Below are 27,878 nucleotides of genomic sequence, written 5' to 3' on the forward strand. Positions count from 1 at the left end.
ACACACACACACACACCACACACACACACACACACACACACACACACACACATTCCCAAAAATGTCACTTTTCCATTCAAGCTTTCACCAGCGTTACATATTTCAACACTCCATAATAATTTCACAAGTTTTTAGAGGCGACATGAAACAACATTCCTCGGATCAGTAGAACAAAGCAACAGAACTATATAAAGCTTTATTATTGATCTTTTTTTTATTGCTGAAGCAAGAACAAACATTTATTCCAAACATTAGAATGAAGCCATCCACCTCTGACAATTGATTTTGGTAGGATTGTGTGGTTGACTGACAGGAACACCAGGGTACCGTTTAAAGGCATTACAGGCATTGTTAAAGCAGAGTGCATATTGCCATTGTCTTACAAACCTTTATCACTGTTACAAACCAATGCTAATAAACTGTTAGTGGCATGTAGGAAAAGCAAAGCTGCAGAATTGCATTTGGTCACTGAATAGTTGTTACGGTGCAGATCCTCTTACACACGTATTCATAGACTTTGTTTGTGCTCATGTTACACATTACTGTGATTTTTATACAAACACAAGTCATAAAAAAGTAAACAAACAAACCCAAGTGTGGTTGACAGAAACATTAAACTGCTTGCACACTGTGTAGCAATATTATCTTCTGGGCTGAGGTGGGAGACGTATTGGTACCATCTAATAATAATAAGGCACTCTTTAAAATAAGGGTCAATACACTGTGTTACTAATGGTTCTTATTTATCAGTAAGTCATCAAGTCTGAAGTTATAAATATAAAACAATAATCAATCAAACTTTTGAATGTTAACTTGTTGTTGTTGTTAAATGAACTTTGGTCCAGAAGTAAACAGTAGTAACCTACGGCACAGTTTTAATGGGAATAGGTATTTGGTCATAAACTCAAGTTGTGTAAAAAGTTAGCTGGTGATAGCAGTAAATGCAAGGTTGGGGAAGACAATACAACCTATTCTTAGGGAACATTCAATCCATGTAATAGTTTTCAAGGCCATGCATCCATAGGGCCAAAACATTAGTTAATCATCATAGCTTGGCAACCCAAAAACCTGTTCTGTTATCATGACTGATATTATCAGCAGTACTGACAATAATTAATGATGTCTTTAGCTACTACTTATAAACCCTTGATAAGAGTTGCCTTATTAGCATGCGGTACAAATTACTATCTTAAATACAGGCTAATCATCAAACATCCATATCAGTGGAAGGATACTCAAACCCAAGCGGTGAGATGAACATTCAACAGCCTTGGTTATCACATGGAGTCAAAATAGTGACAATAAAACACAATTGCTTATGATTTAGTTTGAGCTATATTGGCAATACATGACAATAAGATCAGCTGGCTTAAAAGCGATCTGAAGTATGTAACATTGATTAAAAGAATGGATACTACAAAATCCATTTACTAGAAGCGTTTAACATGTGGTTCTTTGTCCTGAAAACCCTTACTAATTATAACCTCTTGGAATTTCTGAGTTCAAATCAAGTGAAGTCTGATAACATTTGTAAAAAATGTTTGAGGAAACGTCTCTGGAGTCTTTGATGCAGGAATCACTCATCCTGGTCTCTTGTCTTTTCCTCATTTTGGTGTGAACTTCATGCGGAAAGCAGGATTGTCGAAGGTAAACGGATGCACATACAGTTGCATAGCCTTGTGTTTGGTCGGATGAGACTTGATATAAATGGTTAGGGTCTTACACCTGCTGAAAGAGAGAAATAGACAGACATTAAAGAGCTGTAAGTAAATGCATACGTCAGTGTTTCATTTAAAACTGCATTGCTTCTCACATGTTATGAGGTGTTGAATAGGCTTAGTCAGGGCTGTTAATAAATGCTCTTACATCCATTCTTCGCCATGCATATGCTGTATGTGCACGTGTTTGCACATCAGAGTCTTACTCAGACACTTGTCCGTGTGATTGAAAGCTATAACTTTGTCATTTGCCCTTTACTTCATTCCTCAGTGGTCTATTTCAGATGAAGAAGTGGAGAGGTTACAAACAAGGATCGCTATTTAGGGTGGGAGCTGACACTCGACAAACACTTTTCCATTCCTATTGTTCACACTCAGGCTAAAGCTTTGAGTGCTTAAAGTCAAAAGAAGTGAGACTTTTGAGCACGAAGAACAAAGACAGCTTAACCCTACTAACACCAGGGGATGTTGCCCTTTTGATGCACATGTGATGTCTTTATCACCAGCACTGAGGGAATAAGCCAGGTGATGGAGCCCGATTTGCTGCTTAAACGGTTAGTAATCCTCCTGAGCAGTCGGTTGTAATGTGAAAATCAAGCAGCTGCACTCTGGTATGTTTAACAACTCGCAAACAACGCAGCGTTGGACAGCCCAGGTGGCAGCGGGTGAACAGTGCACGGCAAAGACACGACAGCAATCCTAGGAGTCTGGAAGGTTCTTTAAACTGGGAAACAAGGTCAGGGTGAAGGTTTTTTTTAAATATAGACCTCAGTGCCACAGAGCTGAGCCTATGCCCAAAAATCCCCCGCAGCAGATTTGATTTACAGTGAGCAGCTACTCTGGCGCAAAGGCAGGTTGGTGGCTTGTGGTGGTTATGAGCCCACAGCGGGACATAAATCCGTCACGACCCGACCCCCTCCCATTTCATCTCAACTCTGCTTCCTCCAGCACTGATCAAAATAAACCCTGGTTTAACAGGAAGTATGTGCACATTAACAGTTTGTGATGGAAGAAGTTGTCAGGTTCTTCATTAAGTACAAATAGAAATAACCAAATATGAACAAACTAGTGAAATACCTCCAAAATTGTACATAAGCTTATTTGCTTTCTTGTCCGAAAGAGACACCAATCTCACATCTGGGTGTGGTATTGATCTTCTAATTTAAACTTGGACAGAAAGTCAACAAGTGTTTCTTAACATATCAAACTATTCCTTTAATGTGTCATAGTTAATGTATGTATTATGCAGTAGAATGGTTTCTTTCAGTGTTATATCATTATACTGTATAGTATGTGTACACCATTTATTTTACAAATACAGAAACTTACCATTGGTGACAAACTTATTCTTGACTCCAGCTGCCAGCTGTAAACACAAAGGGGAAAAGGTCAACAACTTCTACTAGAGCCAGTATTTAGATTTGATAAGAAAGGCCACCTAATTGTGACGTCTGTAGTCAACGCACTATAAAAGGACTACAATTCCCACGGCGCCTGCACTAAAGCCACAGTGATGGGCAACCTGTTTGAGAGACGCCGTCGAGGAACAGTTTTAACCGTACACGTACTACACGTACTACACGTACAAATCCTACAAATACCCTTTAAGTTATGAAGTTATATAAGTATTATTAAGAAAGAAAGAATACCTAAGTTGTTTATTATTTTATTTTTGCTTATTTCTTTTGAATATTGTAAAGGCCTATTTTCTTTGTTGCATGTGCACAAGTTTGTTATTTTATTTTGAGCAAACACATCGCAACATCATCTAACCAAGCAACTCTTCAAACTGTGAGTAATTGAAAAGGAAAGAAGCGAGTTAGAACTGTCTGTTTAAGGCGTCGAGTGGCTTGATGGAAAGACAAGGAAGGAAGCCACGACAACTTCTGTAAACCAAATATTTGGTATTGCCTAATGTTATCAGTTGATGGTGTCAGAAATCAATCCATTTATTCTGGGATTAACAGCTTTTTCACTTAATTGAAGCTATAAGGAACCCAATTTAAAAAAACAGTCAAATGTGCTTGATGTATTCCACATGTATCAGATACGTTTCTTTGTATGCTGTGAGAAACTCTCGCATGAAGAAATGAATTGAGAAACATCAAACACAGTGTTCAATCATAAGCACATGCACTCAATGACAATGTTGTCCTAAAGCTGTGCACAGTGCAGTTTCATGAATGACAGTAATCCAACACAACCAAATCAGAACAGTTTTTACCTGCAAAGTTAGAAAAAAAGAAGATGACTTATTATTATTGACCGACTGACCAATCTGGCAACATTGACCTTCTCATGCATGTTGAAACACCATGAGAACACCACACAAATCAACCACTCTGTGCCTGTGGAACGTGCATTGTGTTTTGCCACCACAGATGGGGAAATTAGCTCACTCACCTTTCTATTTGGAGGACTGAATAAAGCAAACACAGGAACATTTCACTGTAAAGCCTTTAAAACATTAACACCTCGAATTATTCAAAGTACAGGGTGACTGTGAGTGTGTGAGTGTGTGAGTGTGTTACCTTTGCAGGTGTGGAACTCTTCTTGGTTTCCCACATGCCACGCTTGTTACCGATGTCACCTGGTTTCACTTCCTGTCCCAAAAAAGAACCAACACGATATCCTTTACTTAAGCACCAACACAACAGTGTAGAAATACTCTTGTTACAAGCAATCGGAATCTGCAAAGTATGTTAAAGCTTTTCAGTAAACATAGTGGAGTGCAAATGAATAAATATCCAAATTAAGAACCTCAGAATTATACTATTACTTTTTGTTTTGTTTTTATTATAATGCTGAAGGTTTGTAGTATTTATGGTAAACTGTGTGCAAAATGGTACCTTCACCCGTTTGAAGAGCAGGCAAAGCGCAGCAGGAGAAGTTTCAGTGAGGAAAGCTGAGAAACAATTGTGCAATATGAATGAGAAAAGAAAGGCAGGAGAAAAGAGAAAACAGATGAAAGTCTTCAGTCTGCTGTGCAGCTTCCCGCCATCAGGGGGAGGTGTTGCTGCATTAGTGACACCAAGGTTACAACCACTTCTCTGCTGCTGGCCAAGACGTTTGACACTAGAGATATCTTGGTCGTAAATTTGACGTTAAAACAATGTCACACGTCATTCAGCAATGCTCCTGCATGCGGACATAATGTCTCCAGAAGACCTGGTGGGATCAGCAGCTGGTGTCCTACTTTAAGAAAGGGACACAGTGTCCGCCAAGGGACAAGAATCGTTTGTTTTTCCAAGCCATAAAATACAAAACAAACGTATTCTATATACTTTTGTTGTTTTGTCAATGTTGTAAAAAAAAAGAAGCATCACAATGTCTTTGGGTGGGACAAAATATGAAGGGTATGACCATTTGCCCTTGCTTGAAGGAGACTTTAAACATGGAGTGACTGAGAGATTCAAACATAGTTTTTGAGCTAAAGTGGACTGTTTAAAAGTAGGTGTCTGGTCTGTAACGGCTGTAATATAATAAAGTGATTGACGTATGGAGCGATGAAGAAATGGCATTGCAAGGAGGCATGTTGGCATTCAGCAACCCCACACACACACACACACACACACACACACACACACACACACACACACACACACACACACACACACACACACACACACACACACACACACACACACACACACACACACACCACACACCACACACACACACACACACACACACACACACACAACACACACACACACACACACACACACACACACACACACACACACACACACACACACACACACACACACACACACACACACACACACACACACACACACACACACACACACACACACACTGTTCAACTTTGTAGTTCGACTGTCCAACAATAAGAGTATAATAGTCTTCTACCCGATGATTTTCCACATGTTTAGGCTAAAATACATGTGTTAAAACTTTCACATCATGTCAAGAATAATACACAGAGAGAGTTGGGGCTTTAGTTGCAGATGTTGTGAAGGAAACTGTCCATGTGGTGTCACTAGACTCCAGGCAGCAAACTTCTCAGATATATATATAATGCCCGCAGCCAACAAAAGATTGGCTTGTTGATGTGCAAATGAGTACATTAGCGTGTGCAGAATATCAACGGATTACTCTTTTGAAGTAACACTGGTGTCTTATTCACAATAGAGTGTCTGTGCGTGCAAAGAGGAGGATTTATGAGGCCTTACGGCTGGCTTTGCTGCTGCTGCTGCTGCTGGTGCAGGTGCAGGTGCTGCTGTCTTCTCCGCCTCCGGAGGCTTTGCCATCCAACTGTTGACACGTCCAGTCACGCCTCCTTTGATGCCAGCCAGATCCTGGGGAAAAGAGACATTTCAACTACTCACTTCACACTTCAGTAAATCTCTCTGTCCTCCCCTCTTGGTGTCTTTCTCTCACTTTGTTGGCGGGGGCTGGACTTTCAGAGGAGCCCCCGACGTTTCCTTTCTCCCACATGCTCTTCATGCTGCGAGCTCCTCCTGTAGGAATATCTGCCATCGGAGACTTGGGGGATTTCACGTCTTTGTTTCCCTGTGGAAGTAGAGGATGGATTTTACTACTTTGACATGAGGACAACTGCTACATTGACTGGGGGTCAATGGTGGAAAGTAACTTTTTAATCGAGAACTTTATTTAAGTACAATTTGAATGTGCTTGTATTTGAGTTTTTTCATTTTGTCTTCCTTCATACTTATCAACTATTTTGAAGAGAAATGAACGACAATTGTACTTTAATACTTTTTGACATCTTTAGTTACTATAACCGTATAGATTAAGGTTTTACATTAAACAATTAACATGATTATACAATACAAATGCATTGTTGAGTATTACAAATACAAAAACGTTGTTATGTTTGTGTGTTTATGTATGCTTATGAAATATGATCATTTAAACCAAAGACAGATTTATTCTCTACACTTTCTAACTGTCTGCTTTTCAACTGTTTTCTAATTATGTCATTTCAATTATTAAACTATTACAAAAGATGGAATGTTTATGTTTCTTCCTTTTAATTCATTTCATTAATCATCTCGGATCTTAAAACCAACTGTACCTCAACCAACTACAGCAATGAAAGGTTTCTAACACACTGATGTCAAATACAGTCATAATGTTATAGTATACATGTATCTAGAGTTACAGTGGGCTTTTCTTATGTGGAAAACAAGTACTTCCTCTGATGCTTTGATACATTTTGCTGATAAAACGACACCTTCAAATTCACGTTATAGACTATTTTCACTGTTGTATTTAGTTAAATTAAGGCTTTGAGTACTTCTCTAAGCACTCCTGTCCTGAGGAAAGTGCATCATGAGTCTCACCTGGATGGCAGAGTTGTACTGCTCCATTCTGTTGCCGATCTTGGACACAATTGGAGAGTGAGACGCTCTGGCTGTGGTGCTGTGTGGATGAAAAACAAATGGGTCATTGGTGTGGAGTAATAAAAGTGTCTTGTTTATGAGTTATTTATTTGACTGTAAAATATATGCCAGAAAAGGTATGGCTCACCTTTTCTGGGCTGATTTGCTCAAGAATTCTGCCTTTGCCCCGATCTGTACAGAACAGCATGGTTTCAGTTTATAAAGCAGTCTTTGGTTGATGTTCACAAATACATACTGACATGGTCAAGCTGCCCTGGCATCCTTCCTGTCTCTGAGACGCTCTGACTGAGAGGCAGAGCAGTCTGTCCCTGGGAAGATTTCTCTGTGCTCACTTAAAGCCTGAGTGACTGATCTTTGAGAGGGAGCCAGGATACACAAGTGCACACCGACTGAGAACTGCTGGTCAAAATGAATTATACCTGCCGTGTGCTCGTAGATTTACACACACAGTTCTCAACATTCCTCTGAAATGACCCGGCAAGAACATTACCCAGTCATACAAAAACAACCACATTGGAGTACAGCGAAGATGCCAGTTCACTTTTATACTTGTCAACCAACATTACATGAGTAATATTAGAGGATTTAAAATGGGAACAATGGAAGAAAAAACACATTTGACCCCAAAACGTGTTACACTTGGAGACAACAATATGAAATACCAACATATCTGACATATTGATGGAAATAAATGAGAACTGAAATGCTATAAACTAAGAACACAAGCACAGCTTCATGGAATATTTAAAAAATATTTCAGAAAGATATTTTCTTTCATCAACAATAATTTGAAATAAATGTATTTCCCCAAATGTCAGTGTTGGGAAGTATAGAGAAGTCTGACTCCATCCCAATCAAAAATGGAAGTAAATACAATTGTGTTTTTTGTAGTCAAAGCATTTAGAAGTGACTTTCTTTCCCAAACTCACCTTTGAGGAGCCTTTGGGAGTGATAGCAAACACAGGATTTGGAGACTCTTCCTCCTTCTGTTTCTTCTTCTCTGCAGCCTCTGCCCTCCTCTTCTCTATCTCCTCCTTCATCCTCTTCCTCTCTTCCTGTAACAACAAACACAGGTTTCGGTCACAACCCAAATGGTATCCAATGTGGAGTATTTCACTGATATGATGTGTAAAATCCATCCTCACCTGTTCTTTGGCTTTCTTGTCCTCCAGCTGCTGTTTCTTCTGCTTGTCCTCCTCCTCTATGATCTTCCTCCTGTCCTCCCTCTTCTTCTTCAGCTCCTCCAGCGCTGCCTCTGCGCCCTGCGTCTTCTGCTTCATCTTCTCCAGATCCTCGCTCTCCGCCTCGTTTTGCCGGCTCTTCTCTGTTTTCTTCAGTTTATTCTCAAAGAGTCCTGTGTTCAGTTTGGCGGGTTCGTTCTGTCAAAACCGAGAAGTAAACAATATATCTATATTAGTGTGTAAACAGATCATATTATTTACAACATGTAAATAAATACATTTGCCAGGATGAAAAGTTGCAAATGAATGAATATGACAAATGATTTTACCTTGTCCTTAAATCCAAATTTCTTTGGTTTCTCTTCCTTCAAAACAGAGAGAGGACATTATTTTAAAAACTCACATCATGTAGCAAACAAGCCATCCAATGCATGTGATCTGTGAGTATACTAAGAAATAACATCATGCCGCAAATATCTTTCAACTGTGAGCCTTCAGTGTTGACCAATCTAAAGCATTAGGACTCAAAACAGGAACATTCAAGCTTTTATTCAACTATTTCCAGGTTTTTGAAGTTAAGAAAAACACAATTTCTTGAGTTTTGACAATTTTAAGTCTTTTAAAAGTATGTGTTTTTTTTAATAAATGTTTACATGGACTGCCCCCCCTCCCTTAGGGGAATTCATCCGCAAAAAACACACTGGACGCTGCACTAGGACAGAAACCAGAGGAGACTGTGAAGTCCACCGCAGACGGACTACCTTTGGACAAAATGTCCTTTCCATTAAAGGCAGATCATTGTGGAATAGCCTCCCAACTGAGATACGGGATTGTCCCACTCTCAATAGTTTTAAAGGTCAACTCAAAGAATGGTTGAGAAACAAACAGACGTGTAATCACCGCTAAATGCACTTTAACACAGGGGTATCTCCTCTTGCACTTTATGTATCTCTTTTATCTTCTCTTGCACTTTATATGTCATTGCTGCTATATTGTACTGCCATGTCATAAATACTTGTGTATGCTGCTCTTGCCCTTTTTGCATATCATGTATTTATTTACATATATATGTACAGTAATGCACTCAAAGCAGCCCGGTCTAATTACTACTCACAACTCATTCAGTCTGGCTCAAGCAACCCCAAGCGTCTGTTCTCCACCATCAGCAAATTTCTCAAACCCTGTGACAACGCCACCTCATCCTTCACCACCGAACAGTGCAACTCCTTCCTCTCGTTTTTCCAAACTAAAATCAGCAACATTTACAGCAATCTGACACCCTCATCAGCACCCCCCACCTCCCCTCCTGGCTCCCCCCCTTCACCTCACGGCCCCTGTCCCACTTCTCCCCTGTGACCCCCATGCAACTGTCCGACTTCATGACTGGAATGAACTCCACCTGCACACTTGATCCAATGCCCTCCAAATTTGTTAAAGAGAGCCTCCCTGCCATCTCCCAACTCATCGCCACCATCATTAACTCCTCCCTCAGATCTGGATCAGTTCCCCCCTCTCTCAAACTGGCTGCTGTCACACCCATTCTCAAAAGACCTGGACTCACACCTGACATCATGTCCAACTTCCGGCCCATCTCAAATCTCCCCTTTCTGTCAAAAATACTTGAACGTGTCGTTGCCTCATAACTTAAATCCCACCTCAGCTCCAATGATCTCTTTGAGCCATTTCAATCCGGTTTCCGATCAAAACACAGCACCGAAACAGCTCTTCTGAAAATCACAAACGACCTCCTCCTCTCCTCTGACTCCGGCAATCTGAACATCCTCATCCTCCTTGACCTCACCGCAGCATTCGACACCATCAACCACGCCATCCTGCTGTCCCTCCTCGAATCATCACTCAACATCACAGACACTGCACTCTCCTGGCTGAAATCCTACCTCACCGACAGACATCAGTTTATCAACATCAACAACTGCACCTCCTCCACTGCTCCTCTGTCCCAAGGCGTCCCCCAGGGTTCGGTGCTTGGCCCCCTCCTCTTCATCCTCTACATGCTCCCCCTTGGCAAAATAAATCGTCGCCACAACCTTCAATTTCACTGCTACGCCGATTACATCCAACTTTATATCTCAACAAAAACCATCACCCCCACAACACACTCCACTCTCACCAACTGTCTCTCAGAAATAAAAGCATGGATGCAAACAAACTATCTCCAACTGAACAGTGCCAAATCAGACATCATCATCATCGGCCCCCCATCCCGTATCAAAGACATCCAGAATTTCAACTTCACCATTGACAGCCACACTCTATCTCCCCCCCTCACATCCGCAACCTCGGAGTCATCTTCGACAGTCAGCTCAAATTCAACCACCACGTCAATCACATCACCAGGACCGCCTTTTTCCACCTCAAAAACATTGCTCGTCTCCGCCCATCACTCTCCTCCTCTGCTGCTGAAACCCTGATTCATGCATTCATCACATCACGACTCGACTACTGCAATAGCATCCTCTACGGCATACCATCCAACCTCCTCAATAAACTCCAACATATCCAGAACTCTGCTGCCCGCCTCCTCACCCACACCCGCTCCCGAGACCACATCACTCCCGTCCTCCAGAACCTCCACTGGCTCCCCGTCCGTCAAAGAATCAAAGTCCTCCTCATTACTCACAAAGCCCTCAACAATCAGGCCCCCCCCCTACCTCACAGACCTGCTGCACCACCACACCCCTTCCCGCTGCCTCCGCTCATCAGAAGCCAACCCCACCTGCACCAATCACCGGACCTGGGGGGACAGAGCCTTCTACGTCGCTGCCCCCTCCCTCTGGAACTCACTCCCACAACCCATCAGAGACTGCACTGACCTCACCACCTTCAAAAAACTCACAAAAACTCACCTCTTCAATCTGGCTTTTAATGTGTGATTGTTTTTGGATTATTTGACTTTAACTTTAACTATATATTTATTTGTTGTTCCTTTATTTTATTTTCTCTTCACTATATATGTAAAGCGTCTTTTAGCACCTGTAAAAGCGCTAACAAATTAAATCTATTATTATTATTATTTGTTGCTATCTTTATAAATGTCATGTTCTTATATGTTGTATGTGAGGGACTGCAGATGGAAATTAGCTCAAAGCTAAAAATCCGGCATATTTACACTTGAAGCATTATTTGTCTTAAGTGTTCATTAATGTGTATTATCCCTGTTCAAATAAACGATTAGATTAAATGAAACATGAACGCGTAAAAAACAACCAGCTCTGATCAGCACTTTGTTATTAAGACATTGTAATTTGATCTGTGAAGCAATAGCCTCAATATGTGCACAATTATGGGCTACTGAGGGCATAACCGCCTGCTGGATTTGATTAGAAACAAAAACAATGGAAGTGGCACTGACCTAAAGAGCATTAATTGTTTGAAATGTTCATTTATTTGTCCCTGTTCAAATAAACGAAAATGAAATGTAAAAAATGTCATAAATACCTCCTCTTTCTTCTTCTTCTTCTCTTCAGCCTCCTTTTTCCTCTTCTCCTCCTCTTCTTTCTTATTCTTCTCCTCCAGCTCTTTCTTCTTCTGCTTTTCCTCATCCTCCCTTTTCTTCTTCTCCTCCAGCTCTTTCTGGCGTTTTTCCTCCTCCTCTTCTTTCTTATTTTTTTGCTCCATCTCCTTTTTTAGTTTTTCCTCCTTTTCTTTCTTCATCTTATCCTCCTTCTCTTTTCTCTGTTTTCCTTCTCCTTCCTTCCTCAGCATCTCTTCCATCTCTATTTGTTGTTTCCCCTCCTCTTCCCTCTTCTTCCTTTCCTCATCCTCTCTTTTGAGCGTTTCCTCCCTTTCCCTGGTTTGCCTTTCCTCCGCTTCTATCCTCAGCTTTTCTTCTTTCTCTATTTGCTCCCTTTCCTCTTCTTTCCTTTGTCTTTCTTCTTCCTCTTTGTCGACATCAGGAACAGCTTCCTCTTCAGCATCCTTCTTTCCTGAATCGGGCTGCTCCTCCTCTTCTTCTGTTGCTGCAACCTTCTCCTCAATCACCTCCTATAATGCATTACATTAATGCACACAATGTTCAAACTGCTTACTGCACATATTTCTTATTTCATATTCTATAACTCACTGCATTCCATTTCGCTGTAAATTACTGCTTTATTTTATTACTATCTAACTATATTTTATTACAGTGTCCTTAAAGATTTTTGTTTTGTTTTATATAGTATGTATGCACGACATGACATCAAGTCAAATTCCTCGTATGTGTGAACCTACCTGGCAATAAACCCGTTTCTGATTCTGATCAAATAAAGTAAAATGTCAATAAATGCATTTCAATCAACAGAATGAAGGTTGCAGAAAGACCTTACCTTATTTCCCATGCTCACTGTTCTTGATTCCTCAACAGATTCCTGTTTAGAAAATAAATAAATAAGTGAAACCAGAATAATCTCAACCCAAACCAAATTGAAATCTGCATATTTTTCACTTTACCGTCTCCTCTTCCTGATTGTCCTCTTCCTCTTTTCTCCAGGAGTTCATATCAGTGTCTGCCACCTTGCCTTCAGCTGGTTTCTCCTCCTCTTCCTCCTCCGGTGCGCTGTCAGTGCCGTTGGTGGTGCTGATGGTGGGGTCGAAGTCCTTCTGTCTCTCCATGGCCTCCTTCATCCTCTTCTGCCGGCGCTCCTCCCTCTTGGCCAGGCGCTCCAGCAGAGCCTGGTCATCGTCTGCACCTTCAGCATCGTCTGCACCTTCAGCATCGCCTGAGGTGGAGGACTCCGTCACACTGTAAGAAGTGGAAATTCACTTGAAATTGATGAAAACAGTGGAGCCGGGAATGTAACTTTAGACAAATTTGAGTCTGCAAATCCAGATTTGTATCAAATGTTCTGTCTCATCAAGTGTACCCACTTGCCAAGTCTATGATTGGATATTCATATTTTCTGTCTTGACTCTAAAGCTGTTCATTTGTCAGAGTTTGTTGATTATCATGGAAATAATAAATAATATTGAATAATGAATGCAGTTAAGTTGAGGTGGTTCGGGCACCTAGTTAGGATGCCACCTGGGCGCCTCCCTAGGGAGGTGTTCAAGGCACGTCCAGCTGGGAAGAGACCAAGGGGTAGACCTAGGACCAGGTGGAGGGATTATATCTCTTCGCTGGCCTGGGAGCGCCTTGGGATCCCCCAGTCAGAGCTGGTTGATGTGGCCAGGGAAAGGAAAGTTTGGGGCTCTCTGCTGGAACTGCTACCCCCGCGACCCGACCACGGATAAGCGGGAGAAGATGGATGGATGGAATAATGAATGCATTAAGTGCTGGGTATCTAGAACACAATATATTGATTAACTATATTCTGTATAAAAATCTAAATCTGCAAAGGAATTCAAGTTATAAAGTAAATAAACGATATTTGTGTAGGGGAGAAGGGGGTAAGTTGAGCCAGTGGGTAAATTGAACCACCCCCTGTAACCAGGCAACACCTTATAGTTGTAATCACGTGACCAGAAACTATGCAAGCTCCACCCATTTCTCATTGCCTGTGAAAGAGAGATGCTCATTGTGGTCTGGTAAGTAAACATTTTTACAAAAAAACGTTTTTTGCTTGTCAAAGTAAATGTTCTAGATGTCAGCTATATCGGCTGTCATGTAAAAAAAAAAGTATCCAGGTTCAAACACATATATTGTATATGTTGATGTGTTGGCAGCGTATTAAACCATGTGAATCATTAAGCTAAAGATGACTGAATTTTAATGCTAGGCTATTTTTTCTAAAATGGTGGCTATGGGGTAAAGTGAACCATGGGCCATGGGGTAAGTTGAGCCAGTTTTTCAATGGAGAAATGAATGAAAGTAGGCCAAGTTGATAATAAGAGCTCATTGTATGCTACATTTAAAGTTGAATTTACCCTGTGTTTGATTGGTAAGATATGAAATTGTATCACCATTTGTATGATTACTTTTCCTTTTAACATGTTAAAAAAAAATCAATCAATTCAATCGAAATGTATATTAAAAATATTTGAAAAACTAAGCTTGTATTTGGTTTGTTATTTATAGTTTATAGTTACCTTTAAGATTTGTTGTAGGTATGCCCAGGTTTGAACAGTTGTTCAATTTACCCCCTGACCTGGATCAACTTACCCCTACACTGGGGCAAGTTGAGCCACAAGACTTTTTTTTTTAAGAAGTAATATTTTCACTGCCCTTGATAAAATATTAATTATTATCATTGCCATTGATAGGAGACATCCTGACTTATAGATGTGTGTTTTCATTTTTACTATGTGTCATTTCTCCTTGCTTAGAGGACAGCATAACAAATAAATGGCTCAATTTACCCCACTCTCCCCTAAACATGTAGTGGAGTAGAAATGTGACGTAGCATAAACATTAATGATTCAAGTAAAGTACAAATGACTTAAAATTATACTATCACTATTATCACTTTAATAAAGTTAAAATCACTTAATCAGGCTGCTACTTTCACCACTGCACTAAGCAGCTTTTTTTGTACGGATGCTTGGTTTAGCATGGCTAGCTAGCAACGCTGTTGTGTACCAGTGTGTACAGCTAACGTAGCGTAGCGGCAGCAGATCTGTCAAAGCTGCAGTCAAATATCAATGTATTACTAATACTATAAAGTCAAGTGACATAGTTTACATTTAACAGCCACACCAAACTGTTGGGATATATTTCTGCCCAGTAAGTCCTTTATAACAGGCTCTCGGCTCTGAACATAGCTGAGGATAATCAAGTACAGAGGGCAGCAACCTGTAAATCCACCCAGCTCAGAGGCAGAAATCTCCACCCGGCAACACCTCTCTCCTTTCCAACAGAAAATATCCTGCTATGTTTTAGAGTTTGTTAACTGCCTTATAAATGTTGCCTTTATTTTTCCTGGTTCGTCACACTACACAGTTTAAATACACTTTCTGTCCCTCATCTGCTTTCTAGCCAGGACATTTGTCCACATATCAGGCTACCTGTTAGTGTCGATCACTTCTTCAGGGCCTCCCGACTCCTTCGTCACCTTCTTCCTCTCCTCTCTCGCTCGTCTTCTTTGCTCCCGAGCTTCCTCCTCATCATCATCATTAGCGCAATCCGGCCTGAAATATCACATTTATATATATTTTTCCTCTTAAATTAAACAACTGAAATGTACGGAAGAGGATTAGGGCCACATAAAACATTTTTTTGAGGATTTGAAAAAAAATATTATTTTTTTTGTTCTGAGAAAAAAGTCAGAATTCTGACTTTAATCTCAGAATTCTGACTTTTTTCTCAGAATTCTGACTTTTTTCTCAGAACAAAAAAACATTTTTTTTTTTGGGAGAAAAAAAGTCAGAATTCTGACTTTAATCTCAGAATTCTGGCTTTTTTCTCAGAACAAAAAAAAAACATTTTATTTGGGAGAAAAAAGTCAGAAATACCGGTAACTGTAGAACCAGCTTCACTGCGATTTACACATTGCAGATGGTTGTAAAATGACTTATTATGGTTTCCTCTTGGACCCCTCTGGCGCGCAGAAATGCACTCACGTCCTCCATTGTTGCCTACTGCAATGTGTAAATCGCAGTGAAGCTGGTTCTACAGTTACCGGTATTTCTGAGAAAAAAGTCAGAATTCTGAGATTAAAGTCAGAATTCTGACTTTTTTCTCCCAAAAAAAAAAATGTTTTTTTTTTCTGAGAAAAAGTCAGAATTCTGAGATTAAAGTCAGAATTCTGAGATTAAAGTCAGAATTCTGACTTTTTTCTCAGAACAAAAAAAATAATATTTTTTTTCAAATCCTCACAAAAAAATTTGTTATGTGGCCCTAATACTCTTCCGTATGTTTGTGTATATAAGTCAGATCATTCATTCTAAGACATTTTAGAGACCTGAACAGCAATCAAAAAATATACACATGACATGACTCTGTGAAAGAGACCACCCACATTTAGGTTTGGATCGATATGAGCCACACTGTCCTTACCTCATAAGACCTGAGATAAAAAATGTCACCTCGAAAAAATTGAGAGCTCTTAAAAGTAAAGACCACCTTGGCATTTATTAATTTAAGAAAGACATGTAATCAGAGACAGAGACAGTGCTGGCAAATAAAGGTTGATGATGACAAAATCACCAATATTAGACAAAGAAGTCTAGCATTCGGTGCCATGTAGGTCCCCACCACATTATATCATATATTTAAAAGGTCTAATGCTTGTTTTTTTTAAAGCTTGGTTTTAAATGTGTATACCCTCTATCATAAAGCAACAATGTTATTCAGCCAGGATATTCACAATTCTAAATAATTACTCTGATTTTAGCACAAGTAGGCCAAATTGCTGTGTCCCCAATCATGTTTGCTCAACTTCTGTAACAGATATACAAAAATAAATCAAAGAAATACAAACAAATTCTACATTTTTGTCACTGTTGTATAACCCTTTTGCTAATATTCCTCACCAAATTGAAATTGTTGTTATTAATTCATTTTTATTGAAAATAAAGTGTGAGTCCCTTGTTTGGTCCCCCCTGTTACTCTGATTTGAATCCCTCTGGACACGCCCCTTTACTATTCTACTATTTGTATGACTCAAGAAGAAGAAGGATACAAGAAGCAGAGTGTATGCATTCTTCCTTCAACGTTTTTTTAATGTTTTAAAGAACTTAACTGTTAAAGCATAACATGTCCACCCTGTTATGCTCATTTTTAGTGGAACTGATCATTTGTTTTACATTTAGAAAATATGGTGAATATATCTATCAAATATATGTTTCTGTTGTCAGTCACCAAGTGCTAGCTTGATTATCATCACACATGTAGCAATAGCCAAGTTTAGCATAAAATGTCCACCGTTACTATTTTTCACAGTAACAGGGTGGACACACAGTAACGGGATGGTACAAAAAGACGTTATGTTTTAAACATAATATCCTGAGCTTGACCAAAATATTTTTCTTATACTTTAACAAGCCATCATTCAGATTAAATTAAAAAAACATGGAAAATTATGTTGTTTTTTTAATACCCTAGCTGAAATGGCACCGAATGCTAGGAATGACCCCTTTACCTTCCTGTCATCTTCTTTAAATCCTGCTCATGTGCTTATATCCTGCCATTGACCTTCCTCAAACTGTGATCAGACCCACAGTGAGATTTCCTCGTAAAGCATTGCCAGGCTTTATGAGGCATGGAAAGAGTGTAACATGGCCCATTGATAGAGCATGGGTATTATTTCCCTCTGCTCTTCCTCAATCCACAACACAATGATTTACAGATGTTGTTGGAGGGAGAGGTGGTGAGAAACACAAGAGTCCTTTCTGTCTTTCAAACAGAATCCAACGAGGCAGAAATCCAACAAATCCTCAGGCAATGGTTTCCCTGGCATTGCATGGGTAATCCCTGCAAACCATTGAGGAAGTAATTTAAATAGATATTACTCCACCTAAAGCTGGAGGTCTGCTGCGAGAGAGCCGTCAAAATAATGCAGTTACTTTTCATGAGACATAATAAATGGTTTGGACTGATATAATGACAGCTTCTTGGCTAACAACTTTACTCTCTGTAACTTTGAGTCTGAAGTGTTCAGAATATCTCAAGCTGAAATAAAATTGGCATTGAAAACATTCCAGTGTCTGCAGCATTTCCTCGAGCAGCCGGGTTGGCACTGTTGGCAGAGCTGGCTGCAGGACTGTGAGAAAATGGCAAGGAATGCCTTATTTTCCACTGCAGCTCTGATAGGACATTTGATAAGACAGCAAGTGACTTCTGAACGGCTAGAAAATTATGTGTTACTTGAATCCCTTAAAAGTCGAAAAATGTAGGATATTCTTTATTTAAAAAAAAAAAATCCAATTACAGGACTAAACCAAACCGTCTCTCAATTAAAAAAGTTCATGAAAATAGTATTATTTCAAACAAAAAGGATAATTGAGATCCTGGTAGGTACGGTACCAACACGTGTTAATATGAAACCTTTAATTGTATTTGGGGAAACTTTTAAAGACACACAGATTGAGTTTTCCTCATGTACCTGCATTCTTTTAGAGTTTCATATATTTGCAGGTCATTTTCCTTGTGTTCTTAACTTCTTATGCGTTTATTAGATACTCTTAACAGAGTCAAACTTACAACTTTACACCCACAGAGTGGAGATCGGCAATAAATCTGTTTCGGGACTTTAATATTTCTCTGAGAGAGAGGGAGGGAGACAGCGGGGAGTATCAAACAGCAGCCTGGCTCTGATGAGTGAAAAGGGAGATCATTAAGGCGTCATCGCCCAATCAATCCTGTCTGCTACGTTCTGCTCCATGTGGAGACACACAGGCACCCTCCCTCATGCAGAAATGCGAAACTCAACAACAATCGGTAAGCCTCAATCTATCTCCTTGACTTTGCATGATTAGAGGAAAAAGTTCTTAAGTATTTTGAAACTCTTAACCAATTTCCTGAAGCTGCAAATGTATCAGGTTTAAGTCAGACTGCCAAAATCTGATGAGGCTTAATTCAAGATGTTGAGTCTTTTTTGTTTCAGTTTGCATGTCTATTAATGTGTACTTTTGTATGTTTTTATTTTCACAAAATTCACTCTTAGATGGATAACTCACTTGTCGGTCTCAACGCGCATCTGCTCCCTTCTCTGCCTCCTCAGCTCCATGCGGCGGTCAAAGTCATTGTCCATGATGCCAAGAAGATTATCTTCACTTTCTCACTGAAAGACACATTTACGATATCATGGGTGATGAATTTGGGACAATCTGACTGTCAAAAAAATCACTCATCAATTTATTTATTTTGCAATCATGATAATCATTGTTTCACAAGAAGAAAGACATGCTTGAAAGTTGATGCATATGGCAATTATTTTGTATATTGGGATTCAACAACAATTAGATGAATCTCAGTTCACATCATGGTCATTTCACAGCTTTAATTTGAAGAAACAAACCCTCAAGATAAAGAAAAACCATACTGAAGTCATTTCAAAATCAGTGACACATCAAAGGATAGGGGACCACCCAAGACAGCTTTATGACATGGGCAGAAAAACATAAAACACTACAGTGTCTGCTGTTGGTTTACCTTAGCAGTAGCTGGAGTTTAGTCCGTGAACAGCGGTGTCTCCCCTCTCGTCATATATCAACATCTACAGTCTGGATTATATCTCAACCCTTTTGCAGCACAAAGAATTCCTGCTTGTTCTTACAGCGACTTTAACTACCAGAAAAGGAAACGCCTGCCTCACTGCTCCCCTCTGTTTCTCTCTCAGCCTCCCTCCTCCTGCTCTCTCCCACTTTCCCCTCCCTGATCTCTATCTTCAGACTCTCTCAAACGGTTTCCCTTGTTTCATCCTGCTTCTCTCTTTATGTCTGATGTACTGAAGGGTTGTTTGCCACCAAATGTGAAATCCATAATTGATCTTACATGAACCAATAAACCACTCAAGCACCTGTCCGTTTAGGTTCTCGTAACCACAGGTCAAAAATCATTTGATTTAATTCGAGTTTTCTAAGTAGACATATGTAAAGATAGCTCTGCTGTCTTACTGAGCAAAGACTGAAAACTGATAGAAAAAGATGAAAGGTGAATTTTAACAACATTTTGAAATTAATTATTGGTTTGAGTTGTGTTTGTCTCATCCTTTTATTTACAGTATTTGTCTTGATCAATAAATAAACAAACTAACTGACGAGTTTGAGGCCCATGTATCCATGTGGCAGGCAGCTACATTCAAAAGACAGCTTTATTTGAATTGGAGAGGCTGGACCGATATGATAGCCCCAATCATTCATGAAAAGTGAACCCTTAACTCTGTGTACTATTGTTTAGTGGGGGTCTCCTGAAATTCCAGGACATCCCTCTGACATCAGACAGGACAAACTGTGCGCAACGAAAATAACAATCAAGGCTTCCAAAGTGTATTTATTTCACTGTACATCTACACCAATCAATCTACAATTCAAAGCCTTTAAGTAGTGTTCATCTGTATTTATGCCTGCACTGGTAGGAGTTATATTCCCAGTTGCTTTAAGAAAGACCATGAAATCCTAGAGTCACTGTCCTAAAAACAGTTTTTGGCTCACATTTATCGTCAGTGTGTTTTCTCTCCTCACTTTAGTGCACCATACATGCCATATGTATGTCCTAAGCACTTACACATGCGATAATATGTATATACAGCGTCATAAGGCAGGACACTTAGATATAATCCTTTTGTATCTTCAGATCTGAAGAGGAGCCTATCAGCAGTGAGCAGTCGGTCATTCGTTTAGGTTTTACATTGGCCGGCACCATATACAGTCAAAAGGCTTACAAACAGAATGGACCATAAGAGGCCTTTTCCAAAACATCCACTACATGGGTAACAAGACAGTTCAGAGCTTTCCTGGAAAAGGATGACACTCTTTTACACAAATCATCATTGAAAACTGTATAGCCTAACTGGATGGTCCTCACTTACTATGCGTAGGATGCAGCACTGGTTTTTAATAATGTATAAAGCAATTTTAGGTAAGCTTCCACTGTATATTTGTGCCAGATTTGCTCCAGTTTGTGACTCTTACAACCTCAGATCCAGTGCCTGGATACGGTTCCAGGTACTTGCCATGCGGACTGAAGCTGGAAAAAGGAGTCTTTTTTATTATGGTCCTTGGTCTTGGAATGACCTTCAATCACGCCTAAAACTGAGGACACTTGTCTCAATAGCATGTTTTAAATTGAAGTTGTCTGAGGTCCTTACCACCAGCTGCTCTTGCAGTAATAAGTAGTGCACCTTTCTTACTGTCCTAATGTGCACAATGCAGTGACTGCTTTTTCGTCTTTTGTTTTCTTAGTTATGTTCCCTGTATTTTATATGTTTGTCTTATGTGTTATGTGTAACGCTGCTGCCTTCTTGGCCAGGTCAGCATTGTAAATTAGATTTTATCTCAATGCTTTTTTTTCTGGTTAAATAAATTAAAAAACACATATTTTCTCTGGAAAACAGGAAAGTGATTTATCAAAACTCACATATTCAAAGGTTTGGTGAGGTTGTTGTTAAATAAAATAATGATAATGATCTGTAATGTCCAGGAACGGAGATTTATAACTACTGAATTGATTAGCATGACATTTGGTTGATCATTCTGGGTCCAGAGGATAGGTTTTTGTGAGACTGTCTAGTGTCTACTTGAACATCTCTTAGTACAGTTGCGATACAAATATTGTGATATGAACATTGATGGTTGCAAGACACTGATCTCATATATTTGTTTTGTGCCTGACTTAAGGCCACATTAACATTTTTGGTTTTGAGTTGGTTTGATTGCTTTGAAATTTGGTATTCAGTCAAATGCAAAAAAACAAAACAAGATACAATCACTCAGTTTGTGGTCTCAGAATTACATCTCTGCCTTCTTACAATCAGAATTGTAAGTACATTATTGGTGTGTACAATGTGTTGTGGCAGCTTAGACATATTTGCAGGCGAGATGCAGGTGTTAAAAACAGCTCTCCCCCTCCTCCCCTCACATCCCTCATCATTTCACAAAGTGTCCGTCAAAGCGAAGCTAGAGGAGGTATTCCAGCTATGTGATCTCTGTTCACCTTTACAGCAGAGAAACAGCAAGTCAACACCAGTCAACTATCAAGTCAAGGGTAACGTGTGGCCCCTTATGTGTGGCTCCTAATAACAGACATTGGCAACTAGAATGTCCCATCACTTCATCAGTAACTCTTTATATAACGATCTTTAAATAAGGGGTAAATAGATATTAGGGGCTTTATAACTCCTAATCTTCCCACAAAAAGTAATTCTACTTATTTGTATAAATTGCTTTTAAATAAGACTATAAAAGTTTTAATTACAGGATCATAAACACATTGTTATAAGGCCTTTTTAAACACTTGCAATAAACTAGTTCATATTTGATATACTCCTTAATAGTTTAAAAAGGCTTGTGTTTATAATAGTTACAAACTCATTTACAAAGTTTAACTCATCTAGTCTGTTATTGTTAAACTTTTACTATCCATTTTTTTCTCCTTTTTTTAGGTTAATAAAACCTTTCATAATGCACCTATTAACATATGCTTTCTGCAGCTGCTGGATATAAAATGAGGACAATACCTAAAGTTTATATAAAAAGGACATGGATATAAAACATTACCCATAATTCGTCTCTCAGTCAAACATGAGACATACTGGTATCCATCACTGCCTCTCTGCTGTTGCTGTATGGGACCAATTAATGACAAAGGCTGGTCTGTTCCTGAGCAATATGCACTCTGTGGAGCCGACCTGCAGGCTAACAGCTCACAGACATGTCAGAGCAGTGATCCAGGCCTGTTTGGATTGGCCCGGATCCAGCAGTGCCGGCGAAGTTCTGTATTTCTAAAGTTAAAAAACTCACCACTCTGGCAGCTATACACAAATACCTCTCTCCCTTCCACTTTGTTCATAAACGTGGATACACACAAAGAGACACACACTGAATTATAATCACTTCAACACTACAGCTGTCACATCAGTCACCAGGCAGCTTATTTGTATAGATTAGAGGTGTGTGAATTATTCATGCGCTGATATAATCCAAATGTAAAAGCATAGCCCCCCTTTTAATTTAGACAGAAATGTCTGCCTGCACCCACTCGGGACACAGAAAAAGCACTTCAATGGTCCAAAGCTCAAGATGCTATCTCCTTATATATGTATTTGCACAGCGTGGTATAGGTTGTTAGGGTCTTGTTGGAATCATGTTCACAAGTCATTCCTACATGACTGATGCCGAGGACAGTTTTTCATTCACACGTCAGTAACGGATTTGTCTCATCTGGGTAAGCTGTCCCTTCTGATAGCATCAAAAGTTTGTTCAGCACTTTTTTTTAATTATAATTTAATATCTCTGTGGGGTCACCCTGCTCTCATGCAACTGGAAACTTGTCATTGGTTTACGGATGAACAATTCTGCCCAGACACTATTTATAAATATTACTGTTTTTTTCAGTTGCTAACACACTAAAATGTCACATAAAGCACAATTATTTAAACTCACACTCAAAGAGCAAAACCTCAGCTCAAATCTCCACAACTCTTACATGAAGATTAGACCTGGAGTATGTTCAAGAGCAATAATCTGGTTCTGGCCACGGCTGCAAAGTCAAAAAAGCTGATTTAAGGGAGTCTACTGAAAGCAAGTCTCTGGTAAATTTAGGGAGATCGACTAGCAAATAATATGATGTGTTATATGATGTGATGTCTGTAATTTGAAAGATCAAAAACAGTTCAATGACTCATATGATAGTTGTTGATTTATGAACCATATTTTGTACAATACTCAAGTTAACTAGATGACCCATCATTTGTGTTTATAGGAAAGGCTCTAAAAAAGAAACCGTTTACTTTTCGAGGAATTCAACACCAGTGTTATCCATTACAAATATTTAATTTAAAGTAAGGCCACATTTGAGTAATTTGTTTCTGAAGCCATCTAAGATTTAGACTGAGAATTCCTCAAGTGGTCCACTAAAGGTTATATTAAGTATAATACGACATTAGCGGTCTTTTGTAAACCATTCAAAAGTTAAAAGCCTCCTACTCAAAGCCCCATCATTCCATCAATTGCATGGCACTTCGTAGTGTCTTTATTCGTCCCAGCATTGTGTACACACCATGTGCTTTTTGTATATTGTCTGGCCATGTAATTACTGGCTCGATGATGGCGTCCTTTCTGAGTGTTTCTCATTGTATTAATCAGACATCAAAAAAGAAGAACGATGAAAGCTTTATGTTCTGTTAAAGACCGTTTCTAATGCATTTACATTTGATTTGACGCGGTGCAGGCCTCACATCTTCTATCAGGAAAAGTCTAGGAAATAAATGGATATTAAAACTGATCAGCTGTCTTTTTCTCTATCTTGAAACAATTACAATACAAAAATAAATGATCAAATGTATATTTATATTCCGTTTTTTGCATCTGCCTCCAGATTAAAAGATTGATACCACCCAGGTTTTTACAATAAATACTAAACTACCATCAGCAGATGATTAGCTTAGCACTTGAACTGGTAACATGTCTTAAGGTCACAAGATCCACCCAACAGCTAGAGCTCACTGACACATTTTATATTGTTTGTTAATTAAAGTGTAACATTAATATATTGCCATTTTACAGGGGATTATACGCCAGACTATTTATTGGGCAGTACCAGTCTCTTGAAGCCTCCGTTCGAGATCCTGACCTATTGAAGTGTGATGTGTTTAATTTAAAAGGACAATAAAAGTATTTAGTTAGATAAAGCATGTGTGACTCCATCATAATCAATCATTTGTTCTCAAATACTGTTTACAAAATGTTACAATTGATTCTAGTAAAGATTTCAAAGGCCAACAGCTGTCTTTAAGTTTTAATGGTAGTGTTTCACCAGCTGTAGGTACATAGCGTAATGAGAGTAACATATGAACATGTACTGTACATTATTTGACCTTTGAAGTAATACTGCTTAGTTGTAAAGACATTGTTTATTGCACTGATAACAGCATTAGCTAATGGTACAAAATATACATGTAGGTCGTCACGTCAGACATACTACCTAAAATCAGACAAGGTTCTTGTTGAAACATAAAGAAAGTGCTTCAACACACTAATAGATAAACAGTTTCTTGAGAGGCGTTTGCAATCAATCACAAAGCCACAGCTGCTTTCTCCACATGACCAAACATGGTCACGTATGAAAAAGACCCTGTCCAGGATACAAATTCCACAGTTTACAAGCCACAGCATACTGTAGTGGTGACCTTTTCAGCAGCTCATTACAATGTTTGTGTACAGTTTGTTTGAAAAGAGGGTGTGTTGTTTTGTGGTCCATGACCAATTGACTGGAAAAGTGGAGATTTGGAAGCACGTTATCGTCTCTATGCAGAGATAACAGGACTCACTGTGCAGCTCAGCTTTGTATTAGGAAGCAACCAGTCCATCAACAGCTGACAGGTGTACCTTGCTTGCTTTATTTTGTCAATTAGACCAACTTAAGAGTCTGGTCTGAAATCAAGTGTAGTGCCATAGGGGGCTAAAATTAATCCAATTTCAAAGCTAAGTCTAAGTCTAAGTTACATCCTCTACTGGGGACTCAATGGAAATAGATGCAGCTATGTGCACTCCCTATTCTGCATCCCATCAGCTGAGATGCTGTACTCGGCCTCCTTTTAAGGAAGTACACAGGCAGTGTTAGTTGTAGTGTCCCTGCTTGGCAAGGTGCGAGGCCACGGACAGTGAGCATGGTTTACTCTAGGAAATACCTGCTGCTAAACAAAGTGGTAATCCAAGAATAACTTGTTTCCATTGTGATTTCTAATAATCATTTTTCCATTATGCTACTGGGAGACAGAAAGAACCATACTGTCGATATAAGGAAAGTGACTATGGTTTTTGTATTAGAATAGGGTTTGCACAGTAGAATAGGAACTGCTTGACATTTAAACAAATAAACACAACTTCTAAATCATTCAAGTTGATGTAAGGAATGTTGTTTCTCCTCACATCGATGTAGATTTGATGACAGACTGATGAATGCCTCCATTAATGTCAGAGCCACTAACACTCACCTCCTGTAATTTACTCTGGGGAAAAACTATTTCCTCTCCTATTGAGATTGTCCCACCTGTAAAACTAAAGAGCTGACAGCCCCCCTCTTTATCAAATCACAACGCTTTTAAGCCACAAAGACTCAATTGTACTCAGACTAAAAACATTATAGCAGCCAAATCTATGTTTATTTGTTCCTCTTCTGGACAATTTTAACAAATACATTTGAACTCAAACTGTTTAAAAAGCAGACATTAGTGTGTGCAAGATGCAGCCGTTTAAATTGGGAACATAACTTATCCACAGTCAAATATGTCAGTACTGTTGTTGTAAGGCTGTGTGTTACTATGTACACTTGAAATCTGTTGTTTTCACTCTCACGGCACAAACAATTATCTTGATTCCATGTACCCAAAAAGGGAGAGGATGCTCTGGAAACCCAAACACATTTCCAGTCCCCAAAGAGTCTGCGGTCATAAACTCACACACTGAGGTTGAGGCCTTTATCTTCAATACCATCTAAGGAATAGGAGTCTGACTTGGCATGTCTACCACGCCAAACAGCTTTCCACAACCAGAGGTCTGCTCAATGTTTGAGTAACAGAAAACTGGAGATCAGAAGGTCAAATTATAGTATTTACTGCTGTGTTGGACAGAGCAGATACAAGTGCTGAGCCTCAAGGATACAGATTGCAGAGGCATATGCCAGCCAAATGCATGAACATATTTCAGTTTACACAGTCCTCCAATTCTGATCTCTCTTCAGAGATATACTCACTGATGCTAGCTTTATATTTCCCAAGAATCTCTTGACGAAGGAGCTGAATGCCACTCCATTTATTTATATTATTGCAATCAATCAAGTTTGGCATTTTTTGCACCAGACTGTGAATGTTTGGTTAAAAGAGTTAAATCCAAAGAACAGTTGCAATGTTCTCATGGGACAGTATTTTTGGTAAACTATACAGGAAAAAAACTATTGACAGCTTTGTCTTCAGTGTTTATAGCTATTTTCAGCAAACAAACATTTTCATGCCATGATGCCAGCTGTTTCTATGACTGATGGTGACGTTTCTCAAGCCAGTGCACACATTTGAATAAAGGAGACATTTCAACATTGTCTTTAGTCCTTTAACATCTCTAATTGTTCTCCAATAGATGTATGTATTTGAGATTCACAATATGTAGATTTTATGAATTATTTACTTACTGCTTAGGTCAACTTGAGTTTCCTTTGAATCAAGCTTAAATCCCATGTCAAATATGTTTCCCAGTGGTTCCCTTCCTTATTGTCAGGTTTATTCAGAGCAGCTGTTCCTGATATAATCCAGCTAGTTACATTTAAAAGTCGTTAACAAGCCATGCACCTCCCTCGTCAAGGTTTTAGTCACAGCAATTATCTGCACAACTCTCATCACATATCTCTGATTCGTTAGGCACTCAAAGTAAACAAAATGAACTCTCTTTTTCTGCATCACACATTATCATCATCACACTTACCAGGTTGATCGACCGAAGGGACTGTTCTGCTGGAAATCAGCTGAGGGAGAGCAGCCAGAGGTTTATAAGCACAGCATGCAGCTCCTCCTACTGCAGCTGCACTGGGGGCTGGTGTGTGTGTGTGTGTGTGTGTGTGTGTGTGTGTGTGTGTGTGTGTGTGTGTGTGTGTGTGTGTGTGTGTGTGTGTGTGTGTGTGTGTGTGTGTGTGTGTGTGTGTGTGTGTGTGCACGTGCGTGGGGGGATGTACACAGTTTCATTTAAGGGATGTCTTTAAAATGTAATGATAATGATTCCTCTCATTTATACACAATTGACTGAATCTGATGATTTGATCTTAGTCTTTTTGACATAATTATAAACGTTGTGTTTGGGGGTTTCTTTTCTACATTTGACTCTTATATTTATGTGGTTTTATAATATACAGTCTTTGGGTTTTATGATGTGCATGTCTGTGGGGCCTTTTGTCGTATATATACTTCTTGCCCTGCGTTGTTGTTTTACTTGCTACTGCTGACAAATTGCCAGAGACAAATAAAGATTGGACATAAACATCTGTAGCACTAAATAACTGCATATAC

At 39.3% G+C, this 27,878-nt stretch overlaps 1 protein-coding gene across 5 annotated transcripts; it reads right to left on the reverse strand.

Annotated features, from left to right (window-relative positions):
- Positions 1-195: 195 nt before the first annotated feature.
- LOC117547889 (caldesmon-like) lies at positions 196-27,328 on the reverse strand. Of its 5 annotated transcripts, XM_034218797.1 has the most exons (17): positions 27,301-27,328; positions 18,844-18,947; positions 15,232-15,354; positions 12,742-13,033; positions 12,618-12,659; positions 11,749-12,294; positions 8,619-8,654; positions 8,254-8,487; positions 8,038-8,163; positions 7,236-7,279; positions 7,049-7,127; positions 6,123-6,254; positions 5,915-6,040; positions 4,250-4,321; positions 4,122-4,137; positions 3,048-3,084; positions 196-1,728 (listed from the first exon to the last, which is right to left on the reverse strand). In XM_034218797.1, exons 2-15 carry the CDS (start codon positions 18,915-18,917, stop codon positions 4,126-4,128), a joined length of 1,938 nt encoding a protein of 645 aa, XP_034074688.1. In that variant the 5' UTR covers positions 18,918-18,947; positions 27,301-27,328; the 3' UTR covers positions 196-1,728; positions 3,048-3,084; positions 4,122-4,125. The 5 variants fall into 5 exon arrangements, 4 of the variants coding, with proteins under 4 accessions (XP_034074688.1, XP_034074687.1, XP_034074685.1 ...); XM_034218796.1 differs by lacking the exon at positions 4,122-4,137 and having other exon boundaries at positions 196-1,725; XM_034218794.1 differs by lacking the exon at positions 4,122-4,137.
- Between the last annotated feature and the right edge of the window lie 550 nt (positions 27,329-27,878).

This window comes from Gymnodraco acuticeps, unplaced genomic scaffold (genome assembly GCF_902827175.1).
Source record: "Gymnodraco acuticeps unplaced genomic scaffold, fGymAcu1.1, whole genome shotgun sequence".
NCBI classification, from domain to species: Eukaryota; Metazoa; Chordata; class Actinopteri; order Perciformes; family Bathydraconidae; genus Gymnodraco; species Gymnodraco acuticeps.